The sequence below is a fragment of the Alosa sapidissima genome, chromosome 22 (genome assembly GCF_018492685.1).
Source record: "Alosa sapidissima isolate fAloSap1 chromosome 22, fAloSap1.pri, whole genome shotgun sequence".
NCBI classification, from domain to species: Eukaryota; Metazoa; Chordata; class Actinopteri; order Clupeiformes; family Clupeidae; genus Alosa; species Alosa sapidissima.
Genome location: NC_055978.1, coordinates 15,406,962 through 15,434,461, shown reverse-complemented (window position 1 = coordinate 15,434,461; position 27,500 = coordinate 15,406,962). Strand labels below are relative to the sequence as shown.

Here is a 27,500-nt window from a genome sequence, read left to right as displayed (position 1 = left end):
TGTACCGGCGTCCAGGGACCAGTCTCCTGAAGCTGTAGGATGTTGCAGTGATCTCCAGGGTTTGATTCCAGGTGGCGTTTAGGCCCAGACTGTCGACGAGCAGTACCCGAATACCATCAACCCTGCCTGGGCCAGGCTGCCAGGAAACGTCTAGGCTTTCATAGGATCCAGAGACCTGGAGGGCCTCAACTGCAGACGGACCTGGAAGAGAGAGACAATGAGATCAGTCCGAGTAGGTATAGGGCCAATTAAACCCGTTAAAAATGCAGTCTGAAATTGTAATGAAAGTTTATATGGATATTTGAGTTAAACAGCTAACGATCACAGTCCTGAAGCAATGGATTAATTGGCTGGAATGGTTTATGGCTTGGTTTTGAGCACATACACTGAACTGAGAGTCACAGATTGCACCTTCAACTACTGGAAGCAGTAGTTAAACCAACTGCTATCCTCAATTCATCCTCACATTTACGTTTCTTGGTGTTTTAAGCTCCCAACATTTTCTTCAAGGCAGCACTGCCTGGAAGGCGCTAGGGTTAGGCATGGGCTAAGGATAGGGTTAGGGTTAGTATTAGATGCCTTTAAGTTGACGGTGACAGCGCTGCCGCTGCCTGGAAGACGACGTTGGGGGCATAAAACACCATCGAGCCACATTTACGTTTACTGTGCTCTCCTCATGAGATTATTTTAAAAGTTTAAGGTGGTGACCACTAACCCCTGCCCTGACTGCCCGAATCAGGCCGTTACACAATGCCACAGCAGAGGTGTGGTGTGGCAGAGGCCTCGCCAAGTGTTTTTGCCTTGTGAACTCACGCCAGGGCGCCCAGAGCTCAGAGATGCTGAACCTGATAGGATTGTTCCCCCTTCTGCCTAAAGAGCAACACTCCCGCTGGGGTTGGCGGTGGGGGGGTCCCGCTGGCCCCACCACCACCACCCCGAGGGGGCATTGTGGGAACGCCAGTTTTGGGATAAGGGGGAAGGGGGGACCTTTTTCGGGCCCGGGGGGCCACAGACGAGTCCAGCCCTGCCTCAGAATCGCCAGCCTTTTCTTTACGACTTCCTCCCTGGCGCCCCATTAAAGAGGGAACGGCCAAGGCTGCCTCTGCTTCGCTGCAGCGAACAATGGCCAATCTCTGGTCTACGGGCACTCCAAGTGTGTTTATGTCTGCTGTCAGTCAACTACTCTTCTCTTCACATCCAGGGACAGTGGTGTCGCCAGATTCATGGGCTGGTAGCTTTATTGTACAACACTCGGGCTGATTGACAGGTTCTGTACCTGTGGTTATATCTGAGAAAGGCATCGTTTTTCTCTTTCACTTTCGGATTCAGTAGTCCACCTATTTTAATTCTGTTGAGGAGAATGATGTGTAAATTAGTTAGCTTATAAGATAGCCTAATTAATTACTTAGTTGATTGTTGTTGTTTTTTTTCAATACCAATGCTTCACTTTCACTTCAACCATTTCACTCATTACATTTCAAGTAGAATTATTTTTTTTGTCAACAAAGCATTGAAAGATTCACACGTTATAATGAAATAACTGGCTGCAAATAACTGAAATTATTAAAATAATCACATTCTTATCAATGTTTTGTATCTAAAGTACATCCATTAAGCCAGAGAATAGATAAAATACAGAATGAAGAGTACATGATTGGTTTTTATCAATGTGGCTATTATTAATCTCTCTCTTCAAAAGCCTGTCCATTGTACTCTACTGTTTTATAGTGAATTGAAAGTTCAGATAAGTGAGATTCTTTGTTTGGTTGCCTGAAATAGTGTTTGGTGTGACAGCATTTCTTTTGACCAACGGAAAACCGCATCAGAGAAGGCCAGAGGTGTAGGTAAAGAGAGCAGGTTGCGTGCTGTGAAGGTCAAGGGCTTTTTATCTGTCCTTTCCACAAGAGAAACACACACACACACACAGCACACACACACACATGGACTCCCCCCATCCGTTAGAACAAAGAAACAATGGAGGCAGGAAAGGGCTGGGGAGCGGACAAGCCAGTCTGGAAATACACACTTAGGGTCAGACTTCTGTTCTGGGCGCTTGCCAAGAATGCACACAGAAGGTACACTCTCTGACACTTCACTACACACACACACACATACACACACACAAACACACACATACATACTGCACACTGCAAGCACACACTGCCTTGTAATCTCATTGTCTAACTGCTTGACTATTTGAAATATTTCTGAAATGAAACTGGAATTTTTTCTTTTAAATTTTACTCTGATATGGCCATTGTTTAAGTGAAATATGACCTGTTTTTCCTTTGAATCATACAGTGAGAATTTTAAATTATGTCGTAACATACAATAATTCAATCAGCAATTAGACAACCGCCAACCTATATCACACCAGCAAAACTGACAAATCAGATATACAGACAAATTTCATCTTATCAAAAACAACTATTCATCTAGATTTACAATAGCAATTTAATTGCATAATAAAAAAGCAGTGATTCCCACTGCTATCGCGCACATTTAACAGGCGTGCAAATGTCCAAAAAAAATGCAAGACATCAACACCTTGACACTATTCTGCAAGAATACATTATTTAGTACAACTAGAAGCATTTGTGTGTACAGTATGGATAGCTGATCAATAGATGTGTAAAAATATGCAATAATTAAATAGAGCATATACTGTACACCGCATATTTCAAAAGAGAAAATGAAATAACAGAACATGTCACTTACATGTGGTAAAGGACACATTTGCTTGTGCTCCATCTGTCTTGGATTCTATTCTCAGATGATAAGCGGTCCCGGGCTCTAAACTTTGAAGCTCGCACTGGTACTCATCTTCAGATCCCGGACTTTTATGACAATCTGTTACTTTTGGGTCACCACTGGTGTTTCTGTTTGTCACTCCAAATGCACACTCTTTGCCCGTCGTGGTGAACTTAATCACAATGGAATCTACGTTGGTGATGGCATCGGGGTGGTTGATGTCACATCCCTGTGTGTCATTTACAGGTGCACACTGAAAAAGAATAGCCGGGGCTTTGTGATCAGGAAACACTTTCACTCTAAAAATTGTACCTCCAGACATCAAGTATTAATTAAAAAAAAAATAACCATGTTCTCTCTAAGTGTTTTTAACCAGACAACATGTCAATATGGCATTGATACATCGGATAACAATTCAAACTTCATAACTTACCCAGACTCCAGATGTAAGTATAATCATGAAAGCAAAGATTTTACTCCTCTGCATCGTAACGGGCAATTAATTTAGTACTTCTGTTTATAAAAGAGATCCACTCCAGCAAGACACTTAAAACCATACTCCCACGGCACAGATGAATGCTGAACAGGCTCCCCATGCGTTGGATGACAGAAAAGTTGCTTTCAACTTCAAAACAGGCCTCAAAATGTGCATTTACTGAAGAGCAATAAACTGTCAAAATTTGAAACCAAAACTTTGAGGCAAAAATTTTCGAATGAACAGATTGAACTGCCTTATCAGTATCCTTTGCTCTAATCCTGCAAAAAAAGATGCTGAGGTCCTCTGTGCATTTTTCCTGTAGTCACTGACGTTCACGTTGGGCCTTTGTCTCAAAGCCTGACCCAGAGCACAACAAAGTAAGCAAGACTGTGGTTCCGATCGATTCTCTGAAGAGTTTCCTCTGAAGTTATATTCTTTTTCATTTAGATGTTGTATATCCAAATAATCGATGTGCTAGTCTCTTGCCTTCGGTGGTAGAACTCATTCCACTTTTCCAACCATCCTAACTACTTTTAGACTGCCCACCCCTCTTTCCTTCCTGCTCTCTGCCTCTCTCTCACACTCTCTCTATCACTCTCTCTCTCTCTCTCTCTCTCTCTCTTTATCTCTCCCCTTTTATCTCAATTTTCTATTCTCACAAAGAAGCGGTAGTGAATTGAAACTCAAAAGGGGGTTAAAATGAGTTGAGTAAATATTAATCACCGTAAAATCATTGTGTACAGTGTGTCTGATGTGTTATGTCATCATAGATGTCTGTGTTCTGAGTCACCCCCCCATGAAATGTCTCTGGTGTGGCGTGTCTGGCTTGTGAGGTAATGTTTAAAAAACGGAGTGGCAGAGTGACAATGAGACAGGATGTGCATAAATGGAGGGAACACTGTAAGTAATTGCTGTAAATTTACAGCCAATTTTCAACACTAAAATACTGTTTTCATGTTAAACAGTTTAGTACTGTAGTTAGCAATGCATTGTGGGCTGCTTAACTTGGAGCAACAGGACAGAGGCCCTAAACAGTATGCTGATGTTTTAAATTACAGGACACTACAGTATTTTTTGGAAACTGAGTGGTGTTGCTGGGGAATCTGGAATAGGCCTACGGTCAGAAGTTTGATACATTAGTCTTTTACTGCTTGGTCAATTTTCTTTAAAAAAATAAAATACAGAAATTATTTGCCATCAACTCCTGGAGGGACTTCATGAACCATAATTTGGATAGGAGATTTTCCAGAAGAGGAGTCACAATTTGGATGACATGTGCTACACATCATCGAATGTTCTTCATCTACATACATCGGGTCTGACATCTACAAATTAACTGAGGATACAAAGTAACTATAGGATTATTGGAACATCGGCTAACCGAGATGGTTTTTGTGAGTTTTATTTTGTTTGTGTCAACTTTTAATGAAGTGTGTTTTACAGTTAGCCTAGGCTAACAAGGAAATTAGGCTAGTTCGGTTAAAGAGAGACACTTGAATCATCAAGGCTTAGGGTTTCACTTTTCTGTTTAAACGGAAAATCGGTGTGCAAATATTGCCTTTCTGGACTCTTTGAGAATGCATTTTGTTTATTTATCTGTCGCTGCACGTCTTACACAGCCTAGGCTACTTGGCTACTTCTCCCAACTGTTTTAGAGTATAGGCTTTGTCAAACCGTTTTGCATTATCTGTGGCTCCCCCCCCTCATTGTATTTTATATATTGCACACTGTGTTTTAAAGAGTGACTCCATCAGTCTTAAGTGCCCAGACACCTAATGTGTTTACTGATGTGGGGAGTACTACTACATATGTGAAAAAAGTAGTATACATTATGTTGTGGCTCAGAGGAAGCTGCATCTAAGCTGATACATTACCTCCATGTTGTCACACAGTTGCTAAATTGCATTATGGGTAAAGTGGGTGCAAGGTTTTAAAAAGTATTTCACTTGTCTTCTTTGCCCTACTATGACACTGTTGAACATATGATGATGATCAAATCAATACAGCAGAAACGTATCAGATTATGTGCAGTTTCCTCTGGAGCCACAAAAGGGTTCTTACTACGTTTTAGACATTTGCAGTAGAACTCCCCAGGACCTGTACAAATGGTTACCCTTTAACTTTTCAATGGCAAATCTATTTAGCAGTTTGACTGTAGGTACTTCTGAAGCCTACCCTATTTGGCTCTAGGTTACTCTCACCTACCTGTAGTAGTGTGTTTATATTTTTTCTTCTTTAAAATCTTATTATGGTAGGCATAATGTATTTGTTTCCTACAGATGTCTGCCACTGCAGCTGACGTTGAGACAACTCTCCTGCAAGTCCTCGCCTGATACTGCCTGGTATACATACATTTCATTTAGATTCATTGATAGGCACATTATATATCGTATCGGCCATTCATCTCGAGTTTACAAATGTTTCCACAAGGTCACATGCAATGCTTAGGTAACATGCTATGACTTGAAGTTTCAGGTGCAACAGGGCAAGTCACAATTAGAGGTTGGATGATCACCTTTGAGGGCCGTGTAATCTCTGAGGGCATCCCACCAACATTTGCATCGGGACTTACTGCTGTGTTTGCAATCTACTACATATTCAACCTTCAGTATCAAGATGAGGCAGTCTGCACTCTGGAATTCATTTAGAGGTAAACCCCTTTCATTCCTTGTCATTATTATATGGATATATACAATTAAATTAATGTGTTTGTATTTTTTGCATAAAATGGTATTATTACTGTAAACTTCAAGCCACAATTTCAACACACACACACACACACACACACATACACACACACACACACACACACACAGACTGGGTATTTTGTTGGACTATAGGCTTTAATCTGATTCCTTTTGATGAACAATTCATTGCATTTAATTGAATATACACGAAACAGTATGTTGTTGCAACCCCACTCCGATCTTAGACTATTTTCATTTCAGGCGCTTCATTGGTATAAATCCAGAGAGCGGGACAAAGGCCAAAATGGGCAAGGTTGTCTCCAAGAAGAAAGGTGTTATCATCCAGAAGAAGTCTTCTGCAGTCAATACACACGTCGCCATGTTTCTGAAGAATCTCATTGACTTGAATGGAACTTGATATAGACCGGTGAGCTCTTTAATCTCGCTCTCTTTGTTTTGACAATCTGACATTGACACATTAAGCCACAAGAGAACTGCTATTAACTTTATAAGCATTAGCTTGGAGTGTATACTGTACATTCCTGATTGTATAGTTTATTTATTATTCTGATTATAATTTCTTGCTGTTGTTTGACAGTGGCAACACTGGAATAATGCTGCAGGGAGGAACAGCGGCAACCAAAGTGATGGTCATCTCTACTGGATCCACAACAACTAAGATATAAAAATACAAACCTACCTCACAGGACTATTTTAAGATGTAAAAACACATTTCCATTCCATATTTCAATTTTTTTCATTTTTTGAAAGTAGCAATATTCATGTTGACATTGCTCTTTGAAATAAAGGTATTTGATTTTGATTATCTCTTAAGTTTTTATTGCTTTAACAGTGTGAATACAGAAATATACTGTATTTCTGATTTACAGACTACTACTGTAAAGCCAATTTACGGTATGGATACCGTCAAATTACGGTATATCGCTGGCGTCTTTGCTGCCAGCTCTTTACTGTAATTTATAGAAAAACAGAAATATACTGTTTTTATGGTTTACAGGCTACTACCGTAAAATCATTTTACATATAAATACCGTAAAAATAATGGTATACTGCTGGCGTCTCTGCTGCCAGCTCTTTACTGTTATTTTACAGGAATTTTTTTTACAGTGAAGAAATGCCCCAAACATCTCAATCTGTCACTCAGGCCTCTTGTTTGTTTTTGGGGTTTGTTTGTTTTTTTGTTGCATGTGTTTGTGCATGAACATTGATTCTAATGTGTGCAGAAAAGGATTTGGGAATCACGTTTTTTAAAAAGCTTTCAAAGTGCTTTGAAGATCATGATCATGATTAGTTTCATCGAGATATGTTTAAAAAGACACACAAAGAAATTTAATTAATACATGTGTGATTTGATGTTGCCAAACATAACAAAACACAGCACAACACTGTTAACTGCAACTGATTGAGAATTAGGCAAAAAAGAACAAAATGATCACATCATAGTTTGTTTAAACAAGATCAGTTTATTGGCAGTTTGGACTATAAAGTCAACATTGTAGGTATCAGTACAGGGCAGATTGTGTTGGCATAATAACCATTTGCCTGCTCTATACAAAAGAAACACTTCATCACGAGTCACTTGTACAGAGTGGTAATAATCAGTTTCTTTTTTCTCAGAGGACAAAAGTATTGTGTGTTACATTTGAACCAGACAGCATCACTTGGTAGTATGGCTTGGGTAACTAATGTTTACCTATCACATGGCTTAGGCTATCCGTCAGCCACACTCACTCTGATGTGCCACTCACGTATGTCACTGGAGTCCTGGGCTGTGATGTATGGGCGGAGGGACAGTTAATAATAATAGCAATTTCACAGAGAAAGCGAGAGAGTCAGAGACAAAGAGAAAGAGAGCGTGAGAGAGAGAAAGAGAGAGAGAGAGAGAGTAAATATACCGAAAATTCCAAAGGAAGTCTTCATCCGCTAATTTTTTCAGCTTTAATGACTTTCCTTAAAGACTTCCTCAAACCCTACATAATTGAGGCATTACATATTATGTACATTTTCGAGTATATATGTCTGTATATACGTTTACTTACTTACTATTGTGGTTATGCTGAACAGTCATCTAATCACAACATTCATGTTGATTAGTAATATATAGGAAAAAAAACTCATTGTCTCGTTATTATGACCACTAAGTCCCACATAGTGGATAGTCGCTACAAACAGTAAACAATATGCACTGACATTACCATTGATGCAGACCAATTAAGAGGCATTGTGCATTTTACCTGCTACACATATCTAATATAAATAGACAAATATAGTTGTTTTTTCAAAACCTTTTGTATCACAAATAATATTGATAAAAAATCAGCACATATACAAAAAATGTCCTAAAAGATTTCATTGTCACACAACAATCGTTGATCCTCCCCGACACACACAACTGACAGATTGAACACTTGCAGTAGAAGCAGCAAGATTTTTATGTGGCATGACCATGTGGCCACATAGTTAATAGCACTTTCATATGTACATATGGTACTTTTACACAGTACAGTAAAATAACATGAAAACAAGTTTAATAGGTAGCACGGAACTTCGAGCTAGAGATATCATGTCCTCCAATGAAAATACATATTTTGTAATTAATATATTTCAAGAATGCCACATACATAGAACACAGGGCTAATTTTTGATTGAATATGTCTGACCATCTTCCATTTTGATTGTGTTTTATCCATAATCAATAGCTGGGCAGACACCATATTTGGTTTTAATATTGTATATAAAATCTATCTATACTTAAATCTTTAGATTTCAAAGGTGGCGTAGTGATACGAACATAAAGTCAGCTGTGGGGTTTTCATGTCAAACAGAGGTCCTGTCTACGATAGTTATACTGTAAGCTGCACCATAGATGAGTCAGCTTAACATTATTTGCACTCGATGCCACGTTTCCAGGTGTTTACAGAGTGTGTATATGTACGCAGGGAGATTTGTATTAATGCCCTGCACACTTCAATAGAATCCAGGGTATCAAAACAGTCCACTCAAGATATACAAAAATAATTATGTTAGCTTTGCATGAATACAATTCATAAACAAACATATAAACTATATTTTTATATATTAAGACTGCACCTTTGATGTTTTATTCATCAAAAATTGCTCATGTACAGGTGATGGGTTTCTTTTAAGTAAATTGCATTTAAAACTCTGTTTTGTAACGTTACATGCTTTTGTAACCAGGCTACAGGAGCAAAAACATTTAGATATTTGTTTATTGACTTACTACGTTATCTAACTATTGCCATGGAAAGGGATTATATTATGAGTAAATTCAGGTAGAAGAGGGTTTTGTGTGTTTATTGTGTTTTCATGACATACTATCAATGTTAGTGAAGTGTTTTCGTTTGCATCCACCTTCCATTGTCAACATCACCATTGCTAGTTAATTGTATGTGAGGGCTGGAGTGAAACCTGGGAACATAAAATTGGGAACATAAAGATGGGATTGGCAAACTCTGGCTTGTTCTCAAACCGGATAACACTGTGAAATTTTGAAGCGTGCAGTGTGTGTCTCATTGGTCCAACAAAGTATCTGGCTCGCTCCTGCTCAGACTCTCCATGAAATGAAATTGGCTTTTTCCTAAAAGAGTATGGCAACATAATTATTTTCCATAAGTCTCCATCCCGCATCATATTCATTAACAGTCTTAATATGGAGACCAGCAGTATAGAGACTAATCTGAGGAGACAACCCCACTACGGTTCTGCATAAAAACACTACTTGACAAAACCATGAAACATTGTCTCGTCCATGAGAAGAATGTCAACCAGAAGGTCTGGCTCAAAGTACACAGCTTGTTGCCGTGTGGTTGAGGTCAGACAGGACTGAAGGCAGGTTGCGCACAAAAAGATCTCAGGAGGCAAGAGGAGGAGCTGCTGGCGACAAGAGAGAGAGAGAGAGTTGCAGAGACGAGATCGATACGTTACATTCAGCCACAAGAAAAAAATAAAATGAAAGAGTCAATCAGTCTGACGGATTCTCTCCCTTCTGCTCCTCTACTGTCTTTTTCTACAACACACAGCACTGGGTCCAGAAACACCCCACCGAAAAAAACATCCCACCGCCAGAAAAGATTGCTCTGAAAACTCTCTTTCTGTCCTCCCTGAACAGGCTAAGGTTCTCTCCAGGGGTCGCATCAAAAATGGTGACCGCCCCCATTGAGGTTTTCAACTTCCAGGTCAACATGGCGCATAGGAGCAAAGACTTCCTGTGAAGGAGGTGGGGGGGGTGCCCTTTCATTGGCCTGCATCGGCGGACAGGCGGCTCTCGTAGAGGCACAGGGCGTGGTGGACAAACTCGTATTGCTCCCCTGTCTGAATCATGCCACCCCTGCAGGAGGAAGAGGAGGAAGAAGAAGAAACACAGCAATCAGCGGGATCTCCCTCAAGGGGCATCTTGATTATGAAATGGCAGCCGTTTCCTGCAGACCTTTCAACAATGCTGGCATTTACTGAGTCACTTAACCCAGCCCATGCAGTCCTTTCATATCCTAACATTTGCTTTAGTGGGTGTGGGGGCCATGGGAGAGATTGTCCAAAGAGGGGTTGATATGGGGGGTTGGAGGGGAGGAGGGGGGTACTTCACAGAGGAATATAATGCACAAAGGTAAAACTGCTTTTGAATCACTATATGACTAAAACATTATGAGGGTGCACTAACGTCATTAGTATCCACAAACTGCATTTACTGACTTTTTATTCAGAGCCTACTGTAGTCTGGAAGGCAGCCCGAATTTAACTCCGACCACAAAATTTGAGTTTGGGAAATTTGGTCTGGCCTTGCTCCATTGACATACTTCTATGCTCGTATGAAAATCGGCCGACCAATCAAATCATCTGGACGGGCTTTATATGGACAGATGAGCAACTGTGCCTATTCATTCACATAACCTGAGCGTGTTTCGGTTGATTTTGTTTACAGCAAAAAGCCTGTTGCTAGAGAAGTTAGACATTTAGATTGTACAAGATATTGACAACGCAATAACTTTAAAAAAATAAACAAAACACAGCGATTTAGTCATTTGGATGCTTTGGCTATTGTCACTACAGGATTCATGGTAGGTTATTTTGTTGCCTTGGTTAGGTCTATCCAATTGTGTGCAGAGGCATTTTCCCCCTGTATCAGCTGAAACACATAACAACGCCCCAATACTCCTAGAATTGAGTTGGCTACGTCAGGCTATTTCTTCTCAATAAAAAGTCTTTAAGTGCAGTGTGTTCGAGTTATTTCACTCTTTTCACTCTTTTCTAAGTTTCTCTCCTACCTGTCTGATCGGAGTTGGCACACAATTCCCAAGACATCCACACTGCCCTCCATTTGCAGCTGACGACAGCCAATGGTTGTGGCAATGAAGCATCCAGTGCGACCAATACCAGCACTGGAAGGAAATGTACAGGCACTGCATGTTACACCAAACAACAAAATGACTGCAATGTTATGAAGTTACAATTTCAACCGTTTCATTTATGACAGCAGGGCTACCCTGGTGGGAATTGACAGATGGATTTTACTTTATTGACAGATGGATTTTACTTTATTTACAGATAGATTTTTTTCTTTATTGACAGATGGATTTTACTTTATTGCCTCCATACATTCAAATCATGAATTTGAAATTGTTCTATGAATTTGGATCTGCCAAGTCAAATATTTCAGTATACCAGGACACCTCAAAGCCATTCTTTGGCTTATACCTCAGTTAACATGTGTGTATTGTTCCAAAAACATTTTGACTAAAGAAATGCTTATGGGAATGATGACTCATTCAAAATAACAGATGAGCACTGATGGTCAACATGCTAACATGAGATAGCAAACAGGAAGCAGAATTGCAATTCGAATTGTGCACAACCCTGATGGCCAAATAGAGCTAGCTATAAACGGTGATGTACCTGCAGTGAACAATAACGGGGCCTCGGGTGCCGCTGGCCAGCCGGTCCTCCTCCACGTCCGCCATGAGCTGCAGCAGGGGCTGTGCGCTGTCGGGGGTCTTGTGGTCAGGCCACGACGTGTACCAGTAATGCTCCAACGAGCGACTCTGCCCCCCTTGCTGCGGTCACACACACAGACAGAGGGGTCAAGTCAAGTCACTTTTATTTATATAGCACATTTTTGTGTGCGCAGAGTGCAGCCCAAATCGATCCACATATAAGACATTGACACACAGAACAAAAAGATGCTGGACGGAGCGACGTAGTCGCCAGCGTACCCGTGACACCAAGACAGTCAAGAATGCAAAGAGTGTGTGAGAGGGAGAGGGACAGGCACACAAACATGGAACATAAACAATGACGCGCATGAACAGAAATGAGACCGAAAACAACAAAAGAAACAAGCGCCGACTGAAAGGACTCAACTTAACGTATCGGACTGATTTAGTGAGTTTTATACTGAGACTGGGTGGGATTCATACACAGATAATAACAGAAAGCTACCCAGCCAGGGATCTGCAACACTGCTGCCCTTAGAACAAAATGATTAATTAAAGGTTCTCTAAGCAAGGTTGGGTAACGCCACTTTTGTTGACGTTCCAGCAAAACAGAGAGCTAGCTTGTCCCTCACTCCCCCTCCCTCCTGTGCAATTGAAACTGACTAGTGAATAGTGAGGAGATGTTTGCTGTATGTGAAAAATAATGTTTTAGCTTAGAAACCGCGTAACATCGCTTAGATCACCTTTAACTGTAAATGTGAACTGTGTAACTGTGAACGGCTGTGGTCATCATGCCAGACTGAGCCTTTACCTTCAGCGTGAGGCTGCGCACGGTGTAATGGTCACTTTCCCGGACACTGTTTACCAGCACTTCTGTTTTGCCGTAGATGCCTCTCCTCTCTGGCCAGTACAGCACACATTTCTGCAGAGGAAACCAGGATGGCTTTATTGACCTGACCAGACCCAGCCAGGGCATACAGGGCACTGACCACTCACTAATGAATGCAGTGAATGAAGATGATTGAATTAAAGTAATGATTAAGTCAGTGAATGAATTATTAAATGAATGAATGGAAAGGCCTACCAATGAAGTTAGGCACTTGCCATTATTCAACATTAATTGATACATTAATACATTCATGCAAATAATCTATTTAAGGTGTCACTGCAAATTTATGTATTACAGATAGTTCCAAAGTGTTGAATTCATTTTTTAGCAGTTTCTGGAGGTGTAATTGTACTAAACTGAGACGGGCTATAAGGATGTAAGACTCACAGGAGGCTCACAGGAGTGTGTCTTCTCTATTGCTACTCAAGTTTGCTTAAATTATTTAAGGAGCCATGACTCATATAATGAGCTCAATAAATTCATTGCCAGCAGCTTAAGATAATCAATCCAACAGCTGTGTCGTGACAAAGTATCTCAGTTGTCTGTAAGGTTTTTCTGGATGACAGCCATGACAGATCGTCACCTCGTTCTTCTCCTTGAGTTTGGTGATCATGACAATGACAGGGCAGTCCTCCTGCCAGGCCATTTGCCAGAAGTCGTTCACCGTGTTGATCATCGGACCTTGCGTGGCGATGTACGCTTTCTCATCTCCAAGGTAACCCTGAAAAGTAAACAAAGACAAATCAGGCAATGGGTGAGGTGGATACAAAAATAGCTGAACTGCGACTGCCTTGACTGTTTTTTTGAGATGGTTAAGAGAAAAAGACTTCAAAATCAACCAGGCATATTTAACAGAAACTCAGCACTTTAGTGGTACCAATATGGTAAGTCCTGCATAACTATGAAAACATTTATCATGTAAATATATTGTATGTCAGAAGAGTATTAGGCCTTGTCAACATGAATACGATTATTTTGTTTTTAAAAAGAGCATTTAAAAACTAAAATGATCTCCATCCACACAAGCATGTTAGCGTTTAAAGACACTCTACAGGCAGATCTCAGAATGACCTCTGCTACCATTTAAAAGGGGGCTCTGGTTCATCAAGGTATGAAAAATGAGATGGAAATGGCTGTCTAAACAATGGTTGAATAAGTCATATCACCCAAAGTTCATTTGTACTGCCTGTGTACAAGTGTAGCCATGGCCACCTAAGAAACTTCAGGGGTCAGGGATCGAGGTGCTGCTGCTGCTGCTGCTGTGTGTGTGTGTGTGTATGTGTGTGAGGGTGGTGAGATGTTGAGGATGTGATTGTGTATGTATGCAAGGCCAGGGTGTTAGAACTGTCGAGGGAGGCCTCACGGTGGTGGTGGACGTGAAAGAGAAAACTCTTAAACTTCCTGCCTCAGGAAGCCGCCCTATTGTATGTGAGGTCCGACTGGCCATAAGAAGTGAGTTCATTTGTTCCTTTGCTACCGGGCCTCCATCCTCCCCACCTCCACCCCGCCAGCCTATCCACCTCACAGTCAGCCACTCCACCCCTCAGGCCCCCCTACTTTCTTCGATGGACTTATATGGAAGCAAAACAAACAATGGTCTCAACATTCTTCCCAAGATCTATAAACCGATAAGGAAGACGTTTTTTTTTTTTTTTTTACCCCTAATGTTTATTTCATTTCATTGTTACCAGACCCCTGCAATGAATCAAACCCTCCACCACATGAAGAAGTCTTTTGCAGTGAAATATAGAGACGCAGCATGTTGGTTGGACACAGAAGGTGGGACTCACCCTGATGAAGTTGGCATTGATGTAGCTGCTGAGGGGATCGTAAGAGTTCTTGGCCTTCAGGATCACCCTGGAGTGTGGGTCTGAGAGACAGAAACAGACAGAGAGAGGAAGAGAGAGAATGACAGAGAGAGAGAGAGAGAGAGAGAGAGAGAGAGAGAGACCAGAATAAGCACCAAAACAAAGACCCAGAAAAATGTTGACGGGGGTGAGTGATTGTTTACACTTTCAAATGAAAACTTTTTCGTCCTGTGATGACCTTTTCTCCCCCGGCCTTACTGTGAGGTTGTAAAGACATGTTTTCAGACTTCAGACACAGAACTGGGTGTTTTTGTCGATGACTACACCTAGGCCAGGGCAAAGCACAACACCCACTCTCTGTTGGCTGACATGTTGCCGAGCTGCTTCAGCTTTTCACACACTCTTTTTTAACGCCATATTGTCCTCCCACGATTCTGGCTTCATCTCTATGAACGAATGACTCATCATCATCACCTCCATCATCATTATACGCTTTTATGACTCACAAGGTTTAAATATACCTCCGCTCTCATTAAAGAGGAGCGTAGCTGTCAGTCTGGATGTTCTTAAAAGTGCTCCTGTGGGAGATGAAGATGGCTTGTCTCCTCAATTTGGACCGAGCTGAATTAAAACAGTCATCTTTTTAATTGTTCTTTGTTTAAGGTCGAAGCTTTTGCCGAGGCCTGGTCAACGTCCAAGACGTTTCAGTCCAACTCACAAGTCTCACCTTGGACGGAAGGAACACCCACCCCGCTGACACCCACCCACCCCCCAGCACACACACCTACACACACACACACACACACACACACACACACACACACACACACACACACACACACACACAAACACACACACACAAACACACACACACACACGCACGCACGCACGCACGCACGCACACACACACACACACTCACACATATTGATAACTAAGCCTCTCTTCCCATCTCTTCCCTTCCCCTGTTCTGTTCTGAAGAAACACTGGCCGCTGCGGACGGAAGCTGATAACAGCCAATCAGGAGCTGGGCAGCCAGCGGGGGGTTACGCAACGGCTTGCCGTGTCCCGAGAAGTTTGGCACGGCGCTGGGAACAGACTGTTCAACTTGGGCCTTAATTGTATTGTATTGTTCTCGAGCCAGCGCGAAGGGCCAAAGGGAAAGCCCGGTTCAAGGCACGCTCGTTAACCTCTGCGCCTCCACCTTCACTTCAAAACAGATAGAGAGAGGGAGGGGCGGAGGTGAAGCTCCTCCCTCATTGAGCCATATTGACGCTGGATTGGACGGCAGGGCGGGTCACACCTTACTTAAGATCAAATGCACTTCCTGTTTACCTCACCCTTAAAGTGACCCAAAGACTGTGACACCTTAACCTCAAGATTAACACAGCCGTGTCAAATTCTGACACTTCTTTGCTACTCTTACTGTTCCAACAAGACACTATCTCTCGGCAGTGAGGCCAAGGCTGTCTTGCGGTGATAAATCTTCCGGGTACATCCTTCATTTAGTGGACACTTTTATCCATAACTATAAATCTAAACATTTTTTAATTCTCAAAAATGAAAAACATTTTATCAGTGCATGTGTTCCTTGGGTATTGACCCCATGGTTTTGAGACCAATTAAACACCAGTGTTTTTATGACAAAAAAAGCTCCTGGAGCTCAATGCTCAGGTAGTAGAACAAGGTGCCACGCCACCAAGACAGTGGGGCACTTTTATCACCAAACACAGTGGTGCTTAGAATAATGGTCACAAATCAGCAAAGTGCTCAGCACGGCACAACTACAAGCTTAACCCCCTCTCCTGGTCTATTCCTCCTCGTCAGCAAGTCTCGGAAGGCAGAGGGTTCCAGTATATCACTGTGGGACACACAGCAGTCTGCCAGGCCCCTGTCAGCTGTTAGCTGACGCTAATCGGACCTGACATGTTGACTTTCTCTGGCACTGACAACTGGCAAAATAATTCGGGCAACGCTAATGCACAGTGACAAGCTATACTGTCTGCCGAGACCACTCAAGCTCCAGACCTGTCAGGCCCAGGCACGCAACAGCGACCGTAGCAATAAAACAAATAAATCAACAGTTACTGCCAAGGAGGATAAAGAGGGGAAGGTGTGTGGGGTACTAACTTGGCAAAATGGTCTTGTATCGGTTCTTGGTTCCGTGGCTGGGGATGTCCAAGTCTTTCGGATCCACAAAGTTCATGGGGATCTCCTGGAACAGTAAGACAGGTTGCGTTATAGGTGACGTTGAAGAGGAACAGATCATGACAGACCAGCAGGATTAACCAACGACTCCCCTCAAGGAGGTGAAATGAGCCAGACATGTTTGAAACGGTGCAATCCGGCAAACTACCACACGTCCGAATGACTCACGACTTACAGATCATTACCCACAGTCATCACGCACACACACAGACTAAAAAACGGAACCGACTGTCAATGTGTCACGTTTCGCTACGGGGTGTGTGCTGTGCTGAGAAGTAGACATGTCACTGAGATGTGGTGTGAGGCTCCTGACGGAGGTGGGTGACAGGGGTGGGTGACAGGGAGAGAGGCAGAGGTGGAGAAATGTCTGGCAGGAGGAGTAAAAACAACTGCTGGATTCTTATGCTCAACATGTACTGATCATAATGTCTGATCATAATGTGCTGTTGTACCTGTACTTCCTAGAACAACACCTCTTCCAATCTATCTTCTGAGACGAGATTTGCACGGAGTGTGTGTGTGTGTGTGTGTGTGTGTGTGTGTGTGTGTGTGTGTGTATGTGTGTTTTAGGTGACTAACACATCTCCAACCGTATGCACATGTCTGTACACATATTTGTGTTGTGTATATGTGCATTTGTGTACACACACATGCATGTGTGTGAGTGCGTGTGAGTGAATATGTGTGTGGGCATGTGTGCTCCAAAGTGTGTGTGTGTGTGTGTGACTCACAGCGAACTCGGCGTGCAGCGTGGGCATGTTGAGCACAGTGTTGCGGAGCTGCGGGCGCGTGAGCGTGCGTCCGGCCGACTGCAGGTACTCCTGGGCGGCGCTCTCGCGGGGCGTGTTCACGCCACAGTTGAGCGGCTCCACCGCGCCCAGGGAGCTCATGTCCAACACCAGGGACACGTTGGAGCCTCTCCTGCAACCACAAGCACACACAACACAAGCACGAGCCATGAGATCCAGTCACGTCAATTCAAATCGTGTGAGCACAACCCATAAACACAAGTCTGATTTACAGCTGGTCTTGGACAAGCTATCTGTGGGTAAAAAAATACACAAAGATCATTGAAAACAAAGCCTGCCTTGCTGAAATGGGACACTTTTTAAGAATTAACAATTGAAATGTATCTTTGATTAGTTCACAGTCTATATTGTTCATGAAAATTAGAAGAAAAAACTATTCAAGTCATAAGCAAATTTACTGTGAACTTCAATATCAAAGTGGTAGTTGCAACATTTAGGACTTTTCCTATGATATTTTTATTCATATAACCCTAACAGTATCTGCCATATGCAGTTTACTCACTGGTTTTCGGAATAACCTAAAGAAGAACAATATAGTGACATTTAATTTTAGATTCGCTACATTTACAAAGATCAGAGTTTAATCATGAAAATAGCTCAATCCAGGACCTCATCAGGGAGACCAAACTGTGTCCCCTTCAGCTGTCAGACAGGGGTCAAGCGACTTTGCACGTCCACAGGACAAGACTTCCAGGGTTGTTTTGTCAGCCTCAATCTGCAGTTTTTAAACATGACTGTCTATGTTGGTTCAGGTCCGTGCTACAATAACTCCACCCAAACCCACCGTCTGTCTGAAACAAACTCGCCACCCATGCACAATGCACTCGATATCAGTGCTATAGAATGTTCAAGTCCCACTGCTGTGAACGTGCAATGAACGTTATCACTAAAACTCAGTCTCTCTGAAGAGAGCAAAGGCCATTTTTTTCTCGTTATGAGAAGCAAATATTTACTGGATTTTAATCCGAGACTGTGTTGGGAGGAATGAATTTCCTGTTCCGAATCCATGCCTGCAGGCCATTTTGATCAACCCCCCACCCACCCACCAAAACACACACACACACACACACAGACACATACACACACTCCACCTGCCACTCCGTTTCAGTCTGGACCACAAGAAACCTATCCCTTCAGCAGACGAAGGATACAAGCCAGTCATAACTGGCGTGAACCAATCAGGGGCCTGTCCCGAATCATCATCCTCTCGCAATCAGTGGCGAGGCACGGCAGGAAGTCAGCCATATCCTGCACAGGAAGTCAGCTGACACATCCCTGGTCCCGCCTTTCCCTTTTTGTCTGGCTCTGCATTAGGGGGCCTTTGGAGCTGAGAGATAACAGGACCGTTTGCAGGACGCTGCAGGACAAGTCCTCCGAGAGGTACCGGTCACGCCATAGAACATCTCTGAATGTTGCCAGACAGATAGCAAATTGCCAGATTATTCAGGGACAGCTGATGCCCCCGCCAGACAGCGGAACATGATGTCCTCCTCATGTTTACTTTTGGGCAGTTCTCTCTCAGTCACGCATTTATTTGATTTATTCTGATTAAGTGAGCCAGAGAACACATAATGGGTGGATAATCATGACATTGTGAGGAGAATCATAAATCAGTTGTTTAGAGTTGGGCTAAAAGGCACTGAAATCTCTGTGTGCTCAGGAGACTCAGGCACAGCGTCTCCAGCCAACAATAAAATCAACTTTCTTAAGTCAATCAGTCGTGGACTGGACTTATTCCAAAGAAAGTACCATACTGTTACTTCGATTCTAATGACAAGAAACTTAGTTGCGTTCAACCAACACACTTTGTGCTTTGTGGCTAAATCCCCAAGCTATTGTGGCACAGGTTGAAAAGAGGCGTTTTTGACTGCGGACCAGTGAAGTTGGTTTAGCGCTAAGTGACTGCGCTACGCCGCCTCCCTCCTTGGTCCTGGCTTCAGTAGCCACTGTCCCCCGGTGACTTCAGAAGCCTCCATTGTGCCTTGGCCAACCATTTTTTTTTCATAAGAACATTCTAGATCATCTCTTCCTGTGTTCCCACCCCTAGCCCCCACCAACCACCACACACACATACACACACACACACACATACACACTCGCCCACCAAACACACAAACACACACACACACCTCCCTCCCTCTTGTAAACACTGAGATGATTGTTGGACATCCCTCCACTGTTGACACGGGAGCGCAAAGGCGTCCTCTCTCACCTCGAGCGGAGGCGGCCTACTCCTCGGTCCACACGTACGCTCCCTCACACACCTGCCACACTGAGCAAACACGCGGGTTTCGGGGTCACATTCCATGACCTCTATTCAAATCCAATCATCGGGCCAGGCCCCACCTCAGAATAAATTATTGTGAGATACCATGCATTATAGTCCACGGCGACGTACACAATGTACAGAATGTAAAGTTACCCGGTCACTGGATATCCATGATGGATAACCAACAGGGTGAGGAGTGCCAAGTATATTGTTTAATGAGGAATCTATCCATTTAAGATACTTCAGCAGTGAAGGAAGGATATACTTATCACCAGTAGCTGAACAGCAAACCAAACATTGACCCTTGATAAACTTACAGTCCAGTCCCACGCAATGCTGTGGTGGTCAGCAGATTGTGAATGTGAAATGAGGGCACCCACTTTTGTTTACCCTGCGGCCAAAGGAAGGCAGAGAGGCCTTTGACGTTACCAACTCTGCCATCACGGGGTTCATTGTGTAGTTGGACCACCAGAGGGCGATGTTTCATAATATTGTTTCCTTTGTTTTGCACATGACAAACTAATGTTCTGCAAAATTAGTCACATTTTACTAAACTGAAAAATCTTTCTTCACAGAAAACCTCAACTGGTGCTTTCCAGAAATACAAAATGTTTAGGATTGCGTTATTTCTGATGTCTCATATTATTTCCCGACCCTCCCATTCAGCAGATTTTCTCTGGCAGGCCTGGCACCATTAGGAGTCAAGAGGGAGCTCAGTTGCCCCTTCAGTTTATTTTCTGTATATTTTCTGCCCCCTGTTAAAATTCAAAATTCATAAAAAAATGTATGTAAAATGGTATGTATCCTATAAGAATACATCAAAATAAAAACAACAAAATATTGAGATAAAAGTATCATAAAGATGGCAGTTTGAAATATCATTCCCCATAAAATATCTTAAGGTTCCCATCTTACCCAGTTTGTTTTTCCACTGCCCAAGCAGAATTTAAACATGCTTCTGACACACAACACTGTTATGTCAGAACCAGATGCTTATTATCTTAGTTGTGCATTGTCAAAAGATGTATTAGATTTGAACCTCACAACATAGCTGTATTTTCTTTTAAGTGAAAACAGCTAATTAAACCTTATTAGCTTGCTAAATACCTAACATAGCCACAAAACCCCTCAGGCGCTAAGAATGGATAACATGCCCCAACATGTCCCAACTGCAACTTTAGCTCCACTAGTGACAGAAGCCAATCAGGTCAGACTGGGTCTGCCTCTACAATTTTATGTTTTATTTAATCATTCTGACATTGCTGTCTGTCAGTGGTTAGAATCATTCATAAATCGAGCAAATGATTGAATTTCATTATACCTACCAACAGACCAATTTTAGTTAGTGACCTGGTAATCTGCCCCAAATATTCCTGTTTCATAGCCTAGAAATCTAGACGCACCCTAGCGGCAGCAAATTACATTAATTGCTTCCAGGGCTAGTCTAGCAACTCTCGGCTTGTGAGCTCGAAAAATTAAACTTCTATCAGGCCAATCAAATTGTGTATAGAGTCGTTAGGCGGGCTTAACATAATGATTGATGGCAGAGTTGCAACGGTTTGGCTTGAATTCCCTGCTACTTGAAAACAAAGAAGATGGATGTTGCTGTTGGCCAACAGTGTGACACGAGTTAAGCTTGTTTTAAGATGGCAAAAGTTTGAACTAGCCAACTAGCTCCGCTGGTGGGAAAACGCATGGGACTCAGCGCTGTCCAATTGCGTGCAGAGGGAATTTGAAAGACAACCGATTATCCCGCCCCTCGGACTGAGCACTGCGAACGGTGAGTGCCCAGACCCTACATTTTAATGTGGGTCTGGCTCGTCAGGCTACCTGTTTCATATTATAGCCATTAGACACAATTACAGTACATTAAAAAGATAAGGCAGGGATTGTTCGCGTCAAGACAAAACGACACTACATTGCCACATGTAGCCTCATTATTTTTAACTGCCTCCTGAGTCACTTCTTCCTGGCACTAGGCCTGCTCTCAAATCTCTTATGGGATTTCCCATAATGCCTCTCTGTATCACACATCACTGTCGACCATAAAAGCTTGCTGGCTTCAGTTCATGATGCTTTTACCTCACAGGGCAATCATGCGGATCAAGTGGATCAATCACAATCAATCATCAAGCTTGTGGCAGGTTTTCTTTCTCTATATGTATTAATAAAGCTCATGGTAAAACTATTGATACCAGTGAAGTTGGGAAGTGCATTAAAACGCATCCACATAGCAGCTTCTGTAGTGACTGTAGTGTCTGGAGTGAAATTTTACAAAAAAAAAAATTCTCCCAGGAAACTCCTTCCACACCCCCACACTCCATTCTCCAGAACTCACCTCTCCTGGAGACCAGCTGCAGGCTTCATCCTGAAGGGGGAGGGGCTTGATGAGAGGCAGGGTTTGACCTCGGTGGTCGGGACGCAGGGCGGGCAGATAGGTTCGTGAGCGTGACTGGAGACCGCGCTTTTGCCAACGGGCGTGGACGCCGCGGGGGCAGGGCCTACGTTGGAGATTATCTGATTGGACGGACAGGAGGCGGGGCCGGTGCTTATAGGTTTAGGGACCGCCTCGGCCTGAACCATGCTGCTGCCGCTGGTGAGGTGGGCAGGGGGACGTGGCTGGAGGGGGCGTGGGGGGGCTGAGTGCACGGGGACGGGGGCCAAGTGAACGTTGGGCGGGGGCGGCTCCTTGAACTGCCGGTCGGAATATTCAACCTTCTCCTTTAACCTGTACAGAACCTGAGACACGGAGAGGAGAGAAAGACCAAGTGCATGTTAAATGTGTATCATTCTCTGACAAATTGTTACTATACTTTACTTACACAACTACGACTGCAAGTGACTTACATAACTACTGCAACTGACTTACACAATGCATACAATTTGTGTTGTCAAATAAAATTTAAAGAGGCCCTAAAGCAAATGCTATAATGCAAGTACCATCCACAGCTAAAGACATGACTGACCTGTGAAAGCATTACAGTGAACTCTGAGTACATTACATGACTTAAGCAGTTCTGTTTCACAACCACTTTCAAGGCCAATGACCTTTACTAAAACAAACGTAGATACAGTAGCGAGCTTTCATTTTATTCATTTTAACTAATGCGATCTGGCCCTCTAGACCGATATCACACTCCAGCATCTATGTTGGCATATCTCAGAATGATGAGGGAACAAAACACGATGTGGAAATACTGCTTTGACAAGACATGCCTCAGCAACCGACGGAGTTAGAAACCTGCCCTGGAGATTTGTCAGTGGCCTGCGCTTCATACCTGAGCTAAGGCTTTATAGTTTGGGCAAGCCAGCACAGCGATGACATGCCACTGATCTACTAAAGGGTTGAATGAGTTGTGTGAGTTTCAGCTTACTTAATTTCTTGCTTTGCCTTGGCTTTCTAAATTACTGGGCTCATGCAAAGCTCTTTGACATGAAGGTAAAGCCGAGAAGAGACCAAGGTTTTTAGAAACAGGCCCTCTGGTGGTTGATGTTATGCTTACAGTATGATAGCAATAAGTTTGAGATGGTGTGCTACAGTGGTGGTTTACTACACATTAACACAGTTAAAACTGGTTAAACTGATAAAACTGATTAAACGGATAACACACTATCAATGATATATCTAGAAAAACGTCATCATTTTATAAACTGGTATATTTTATAAACTAATAAATCTTCAGCTCAGCTCATTTCAAATGCAGCCAAAAAGCATACTAGTAAAACAGAGAGCAGATCTGGAAAAAGTGTCATCCATATTCATTGCTGCTATTTGTTTTGGTATGAATGACTGTTTTCACACACTGTCAACAAACAAATGACATACCTGAATCAATGTACTGTAGCAAAACATTTGCATACATAAGGAAGATATAAGTCATTCAACAATTCCTCCCGAAAAGTGATACTTCTGTTGGCACCCTGTAACTGTGCCAACAAGCCAAGTCACCGCTGTTTCTCCACACCCTCCTCACCCTCTCCACTGTGGCACTGTTAAAACAGGCCAACTGGCACGTTAAGCCTCTAAGTCCCACACACACACACACACACACACACACACACACACACACACACACACACACACACACACACACACACACACACACACACGCTCACTGCTTTTACCTAACAAGCTAAGCTAATATGCTAATTTTCCTGAATAGTCCCTGTGGCCAATCCCAGCTGGCCTGAGCTGGCTTCTCTCAGGCTTTATGATGTCACTCGCCTTGGCTCTTTATGGGGGAGACTTTTACAGCCTCCACTGATTTCCCGCCCCCTTCCACCAATCAGAGTTCAGAGATTGCAGTGGCAGAGCAGCGATCCCAAGCAGTAGCACATGATCCTCTCCCAAGCCCTGAGCTACTGAGCCTACTGAGCCTACTGCGATGGTGAGTGTCTGACAGTAGCGCACAAACCACAGGCCATGTGGAGACCCAACCTCGACACAAGACAGAGTGTCCTCTCTGAGACATCCAGTGACCATTGGAATGGTGTGCACTACTGGAGTGTAAATGTTCTTTGCTATATCCACCAGATACAAATCTGTATGTGATTAATCCCATGTAAATGCTGATAGGCTTCAGAGGCACCTCATCATCACAAGAAACAACAACAACATCATAAGTTAATCCATCTATCCATCTAATCCATGCTATGAACAGTACAACAACAACAAAACATTACGTTTACATAGTGCTTCATCTAGGCCCCCAAAGAATGTTACAATGAAGGAGAGTGACCTCACTTCAACCATCACCAATATGTAGCACCCACCTGTAGCATCTAGTTCTAGCTACAAGAACCTCTCCCAAGCAAATGCCCCTCAAAGATTAAGAACACAACCACAACACATTTAACACAACACCACCACCACAACCATGACACTGTGCCACTAATACCTACATCCAGTTACTGGTGTAAGCAGTAAGAAGGGGCTTAAGACAGCCGTGATACTGGGGAGGTTAAAATAGCTCCCATTTCACAACACAACAGACCACAGTCACTCAAACAGAACTCAAGTCACGTACCATCAAACAGGTGACAATGATGATGAAGATCGTGAGGAAGATGACCACTGCATAGAAGCCTTCCTTGGTCCACACATTGTCCCTCTCGTGCTGTCCCTGGAGTACATTCTTCTACAGGAGGAGGAATAAAGGGAAGCACGGAAGAGAGAGAGAGGAAAGAAAAGTTAAGGTCAACAGACAGAAAAGGGGGATGCAAAGGAAACAAGAGGAAAAAGGACAGATTAGGGAGAAAAGTGAAAGAAGAGCCCCAAAAAAAAGACAAAGGAAGAAGAGAAAGGAACATGTTCAAATGGTACATTCAACACATTCAAAAATTCAGCATGTCTCCCCTTGTTTTGGTTCCCATGGCAATACCACCCCCTCACCCCGATCTCTCCACCTGAGACAGACACACACACACACACACACACACACACACACACACACACACACACACACACACACACACACACACATAAACATCCTCAAACCCACCTGTAGCAGAGCTGTCCAGTGTGCCTGAGACAGCCCAAAAAGCCAATCCAGCCAAAGACAGCCGCGGAACGCCTCGACTGTCATACACACCACTTTCTCTCTCCCTGTCTCACACACACTCCCTCTCGCACACACTCACTCACGCCCTCAAGCTAAAAGCTAAAAAATGCTACTTCCACCTACATGTGTGTGTATGAGAGCGATGGAACGAAAGAGAGAGAAAGAGAGAGAGAGCAAAAGTAAGGAAGAGAAAGAGAAAGAGTGTGTATGCCCAGGGTGACAGCACAGCTTCTCGTCTCTCATGCTAAAGAGCCTCTGACATGCTTAACACACATACACACACACACACACACAGCTCGCCGCCAGCGGCTCCTCCCCTGACCCTGCCCCGCACACACACACACGCACACACACACACACACACACACACACACACACCTCAGCTCTTCCCACGCTACACCCCCACCGAGCCTGAAGGCAGGTACAGTCAGTGGATCGGGAGGTGAGGAGGAGGTGGAGGAGCGGGATGAAGAGACTTAACACTGAGCCTGCACGGTGATGCTCTTAGAGAGGTTACCAGAGGTGGACAAACGAACGAGACCCATCCCTCTCCCTCTCTCTCTCTCTCTCTCTCTCTATCTTGCTCTTCCTCTCCCTCTCCCTCTCTCTCTCTCCTCCCTGCACCTGCTGTCCTACTCTCACCTGTTCTCTCTGTTCCATTTATCTGCTGGGCTTGTTTAGTCTCCCTCTGGTACCTATCGGTCACCATCTCTCTCTCTCTCTCTTTCTCTCTCTCTCTCTCTCTCTCTCTCTATTTATCTCTCCTCTCTAACTACTCTATGCGTCTGTCTCTGTTCACTCTTTGTCAAACAGCAGCAGTTTGAGGGGCTGAGACACCCTGGGGCAACCAGCCCACAAACAGAAAAAACAGACACAAGCACACAAACACACATAAGACACAAACACATACACTCTTAAAACGAATGTGTTGTCCTTATCTAGACACAGAGATGTGTTAAAAAACAATGCAAGTTTTGTTATTTTCAACGCAAGTTGTGTTATTTTCAACACATATTGTGTAACAAATAAAAAAGGAAACAACACAAACTGTGTTGTCCCTATCTGGACACAGAGATGTGTTAAAAACAATGCAAAGTTCTGTTGTTTTCAACACATTCCTTTTAAGAGTGTACTCTCTATCTCTCCCTATTTCTGTCTCTCTCCCTCTTTCTCTTTCTCTTTCTCTGTCTGAAACAGACATGTACAAACACACACACACAGAGACATGCCCCTTTCAGAAACAGACCTGCACAGACAGACACTCACACACACACACACACACACACACACACACACAGACACACACACACAAACACACACAGGCTCTCCCCTTGCTATCGATCTTTGGCGGCTAATTGGGGCAGATTGGTCATCAGGAGGCGGCGTGTGAGGGCCACGCGCCACATTAGTGTCCAGCTGGGATCTCCGGCGCTGGGCGGCTGCTGTAATGATGCCCATGGATCATTTTAAACCAGTCAAATCACATTCACTCCCAGCTGACCCCATTGCTGCGTGGGTGGTGTGTGTGTGTGTGTGTGTGTGTGTGTGTGTGTGTGTGTGTGTGTGTGTGTGTGTATGTGTGTGTGTGTGTGTGTGTGTGTGTGTGTGTGTGCGTGTGTGTGTGTGTGTGTGGGGGGGGGGGGGGGTGCAGGTAGAGTGAAGCACAAGGCAGTGAAGCTCCCAGGCTTCCTCTCTCCCCTCCATCAAATGGCCCATATTTGCATAATTTAAGATGGCCTTAATTGGACCATTTACATTGGACAAGCTCCCACTTCAGACCTGATTTGTCCACATCCACCATCATGACAAAGAGCTCCGTCCCAGTCAGATAGAGAGTGAGAGAGAGAGAGAGAGAGAGAGGTGAAGAGAGAGAGGGCAGAAGAGAGGGGGGAGGAAGAGAGGCAGGAAGAGAGAGAGAAAGAGAGAGAGAGAGAAAGAGAGAGAGAGAGAGGTATTAAGCATCGCTGATAAATGAGATCTTAATGAGGAGTACATCCATAATGGAGAGACAAGCGCTCGAGAGCTCTCCGCACTGATTACTTTTTTGAGTCGGGTGCCTGAGATCACTGTGAG

General features: G+C 43.4%; 2 protein-coding genes and 1 long non-coding RNA gene across 6 annotated transcripts in view; 1 reads left to right on the top strand and 2 right to left on the bottom strand.

The window, feature by feature from the left end:
- The window catches only part of ptprb (protein tyrosine phosphatase receptor type b), a 52,109-nt gene extending 48,344 nt beyond the window's left edge, over positions 1-3,765 (bottom strand). The window contains exons 1-3 of the mRNA XM_042077894.1: positions 3,185-3,765; positions 2,719-3,004; positions 1-201 (exon numbers count right to left, since the gene is read on the bottom strand). The exon at positions 1-201 is cut by the window's left edge and continues 63 nt beyond it. Of these exons, the coding sequence (XP_041933828.1) occupies positions 1-201; positions 2,719-3,004; positions 3,185-3,238 (541 nt within the window). The 5' untranslated portion in view covers positions 3,239-3,765. The remainder of the gene's footprint in view (positions 202-2,718; positions 3,005-3,184) is intronic.
- Positions 3,766-4,304: 539 nt separating this feature from the next.
- Positions 4,305-5,865, top strand: LOC121696850. Its single transcript, XR_006026329.1, has 3 exons — positions 4,305-4,623; positions 5,509-5,571; positions 5,699-5,865. It is a non-coding gene; the product is annotated as an uncharacterized LOC121696850 (long non-coding RNA).
- A 1,515-nt stretch (positions 5,866-7,380) lies between these two features.
- ptprr (protein tyrosine phosphatase receptor type R) overlaps positions 7,381-27,500 on the bottom strand; it is a 61,476-nt gene continuing 41,356 nt past the window's right edge. For 3 of the 4 annotated variants that reach the window (XM_042077896.1, XM_042077895.1, XM_042077897.1), the window contains 10 exons: positions 24,894-25,004; positions 22,205-22,605; positions 17,520-17,709; positions 16,711-16,795; positions 14,565-14,644; positions 13,358-13,495; positions 12,697-12,807; positions 11,848-12,005; positions 11,220-11,333; positions 7,381-10,285 (listed from right to left, as the gene is read on the bottom strand). In XM_042077896.1, the coding sequence (XP_041933830.1) occupies positions 10,192-10,285; positions 11,220-11,333; positions 11,848-12,005; positions 12,697-12,807; positions 13,358-13,495; positions 14,565-14,644; positions 16,711-16,795; positions 17,520-17,709; positions 22,205-22,605; positions 24,894-25,004 (1,482 nt within the window). In that variant the 3' untranslated portion in view covers positions 7,381-10,191. Of the gene's footprint in view, positions 10,286-11,219; positions 11,334-11,847; positions 12,006-12,696; positions 12,808-13,357; positions 13,496-14,564; positions 14,645-16,710; positions 16,796-17,519; positions 17,710-22,204; positions 22,606-24,893; positions 25,005-25,367; positions 26,300-27,500 lie in introns of those variants that run through there. The other variant, XM_042077898.1, reaches the window with a different exon arrangement.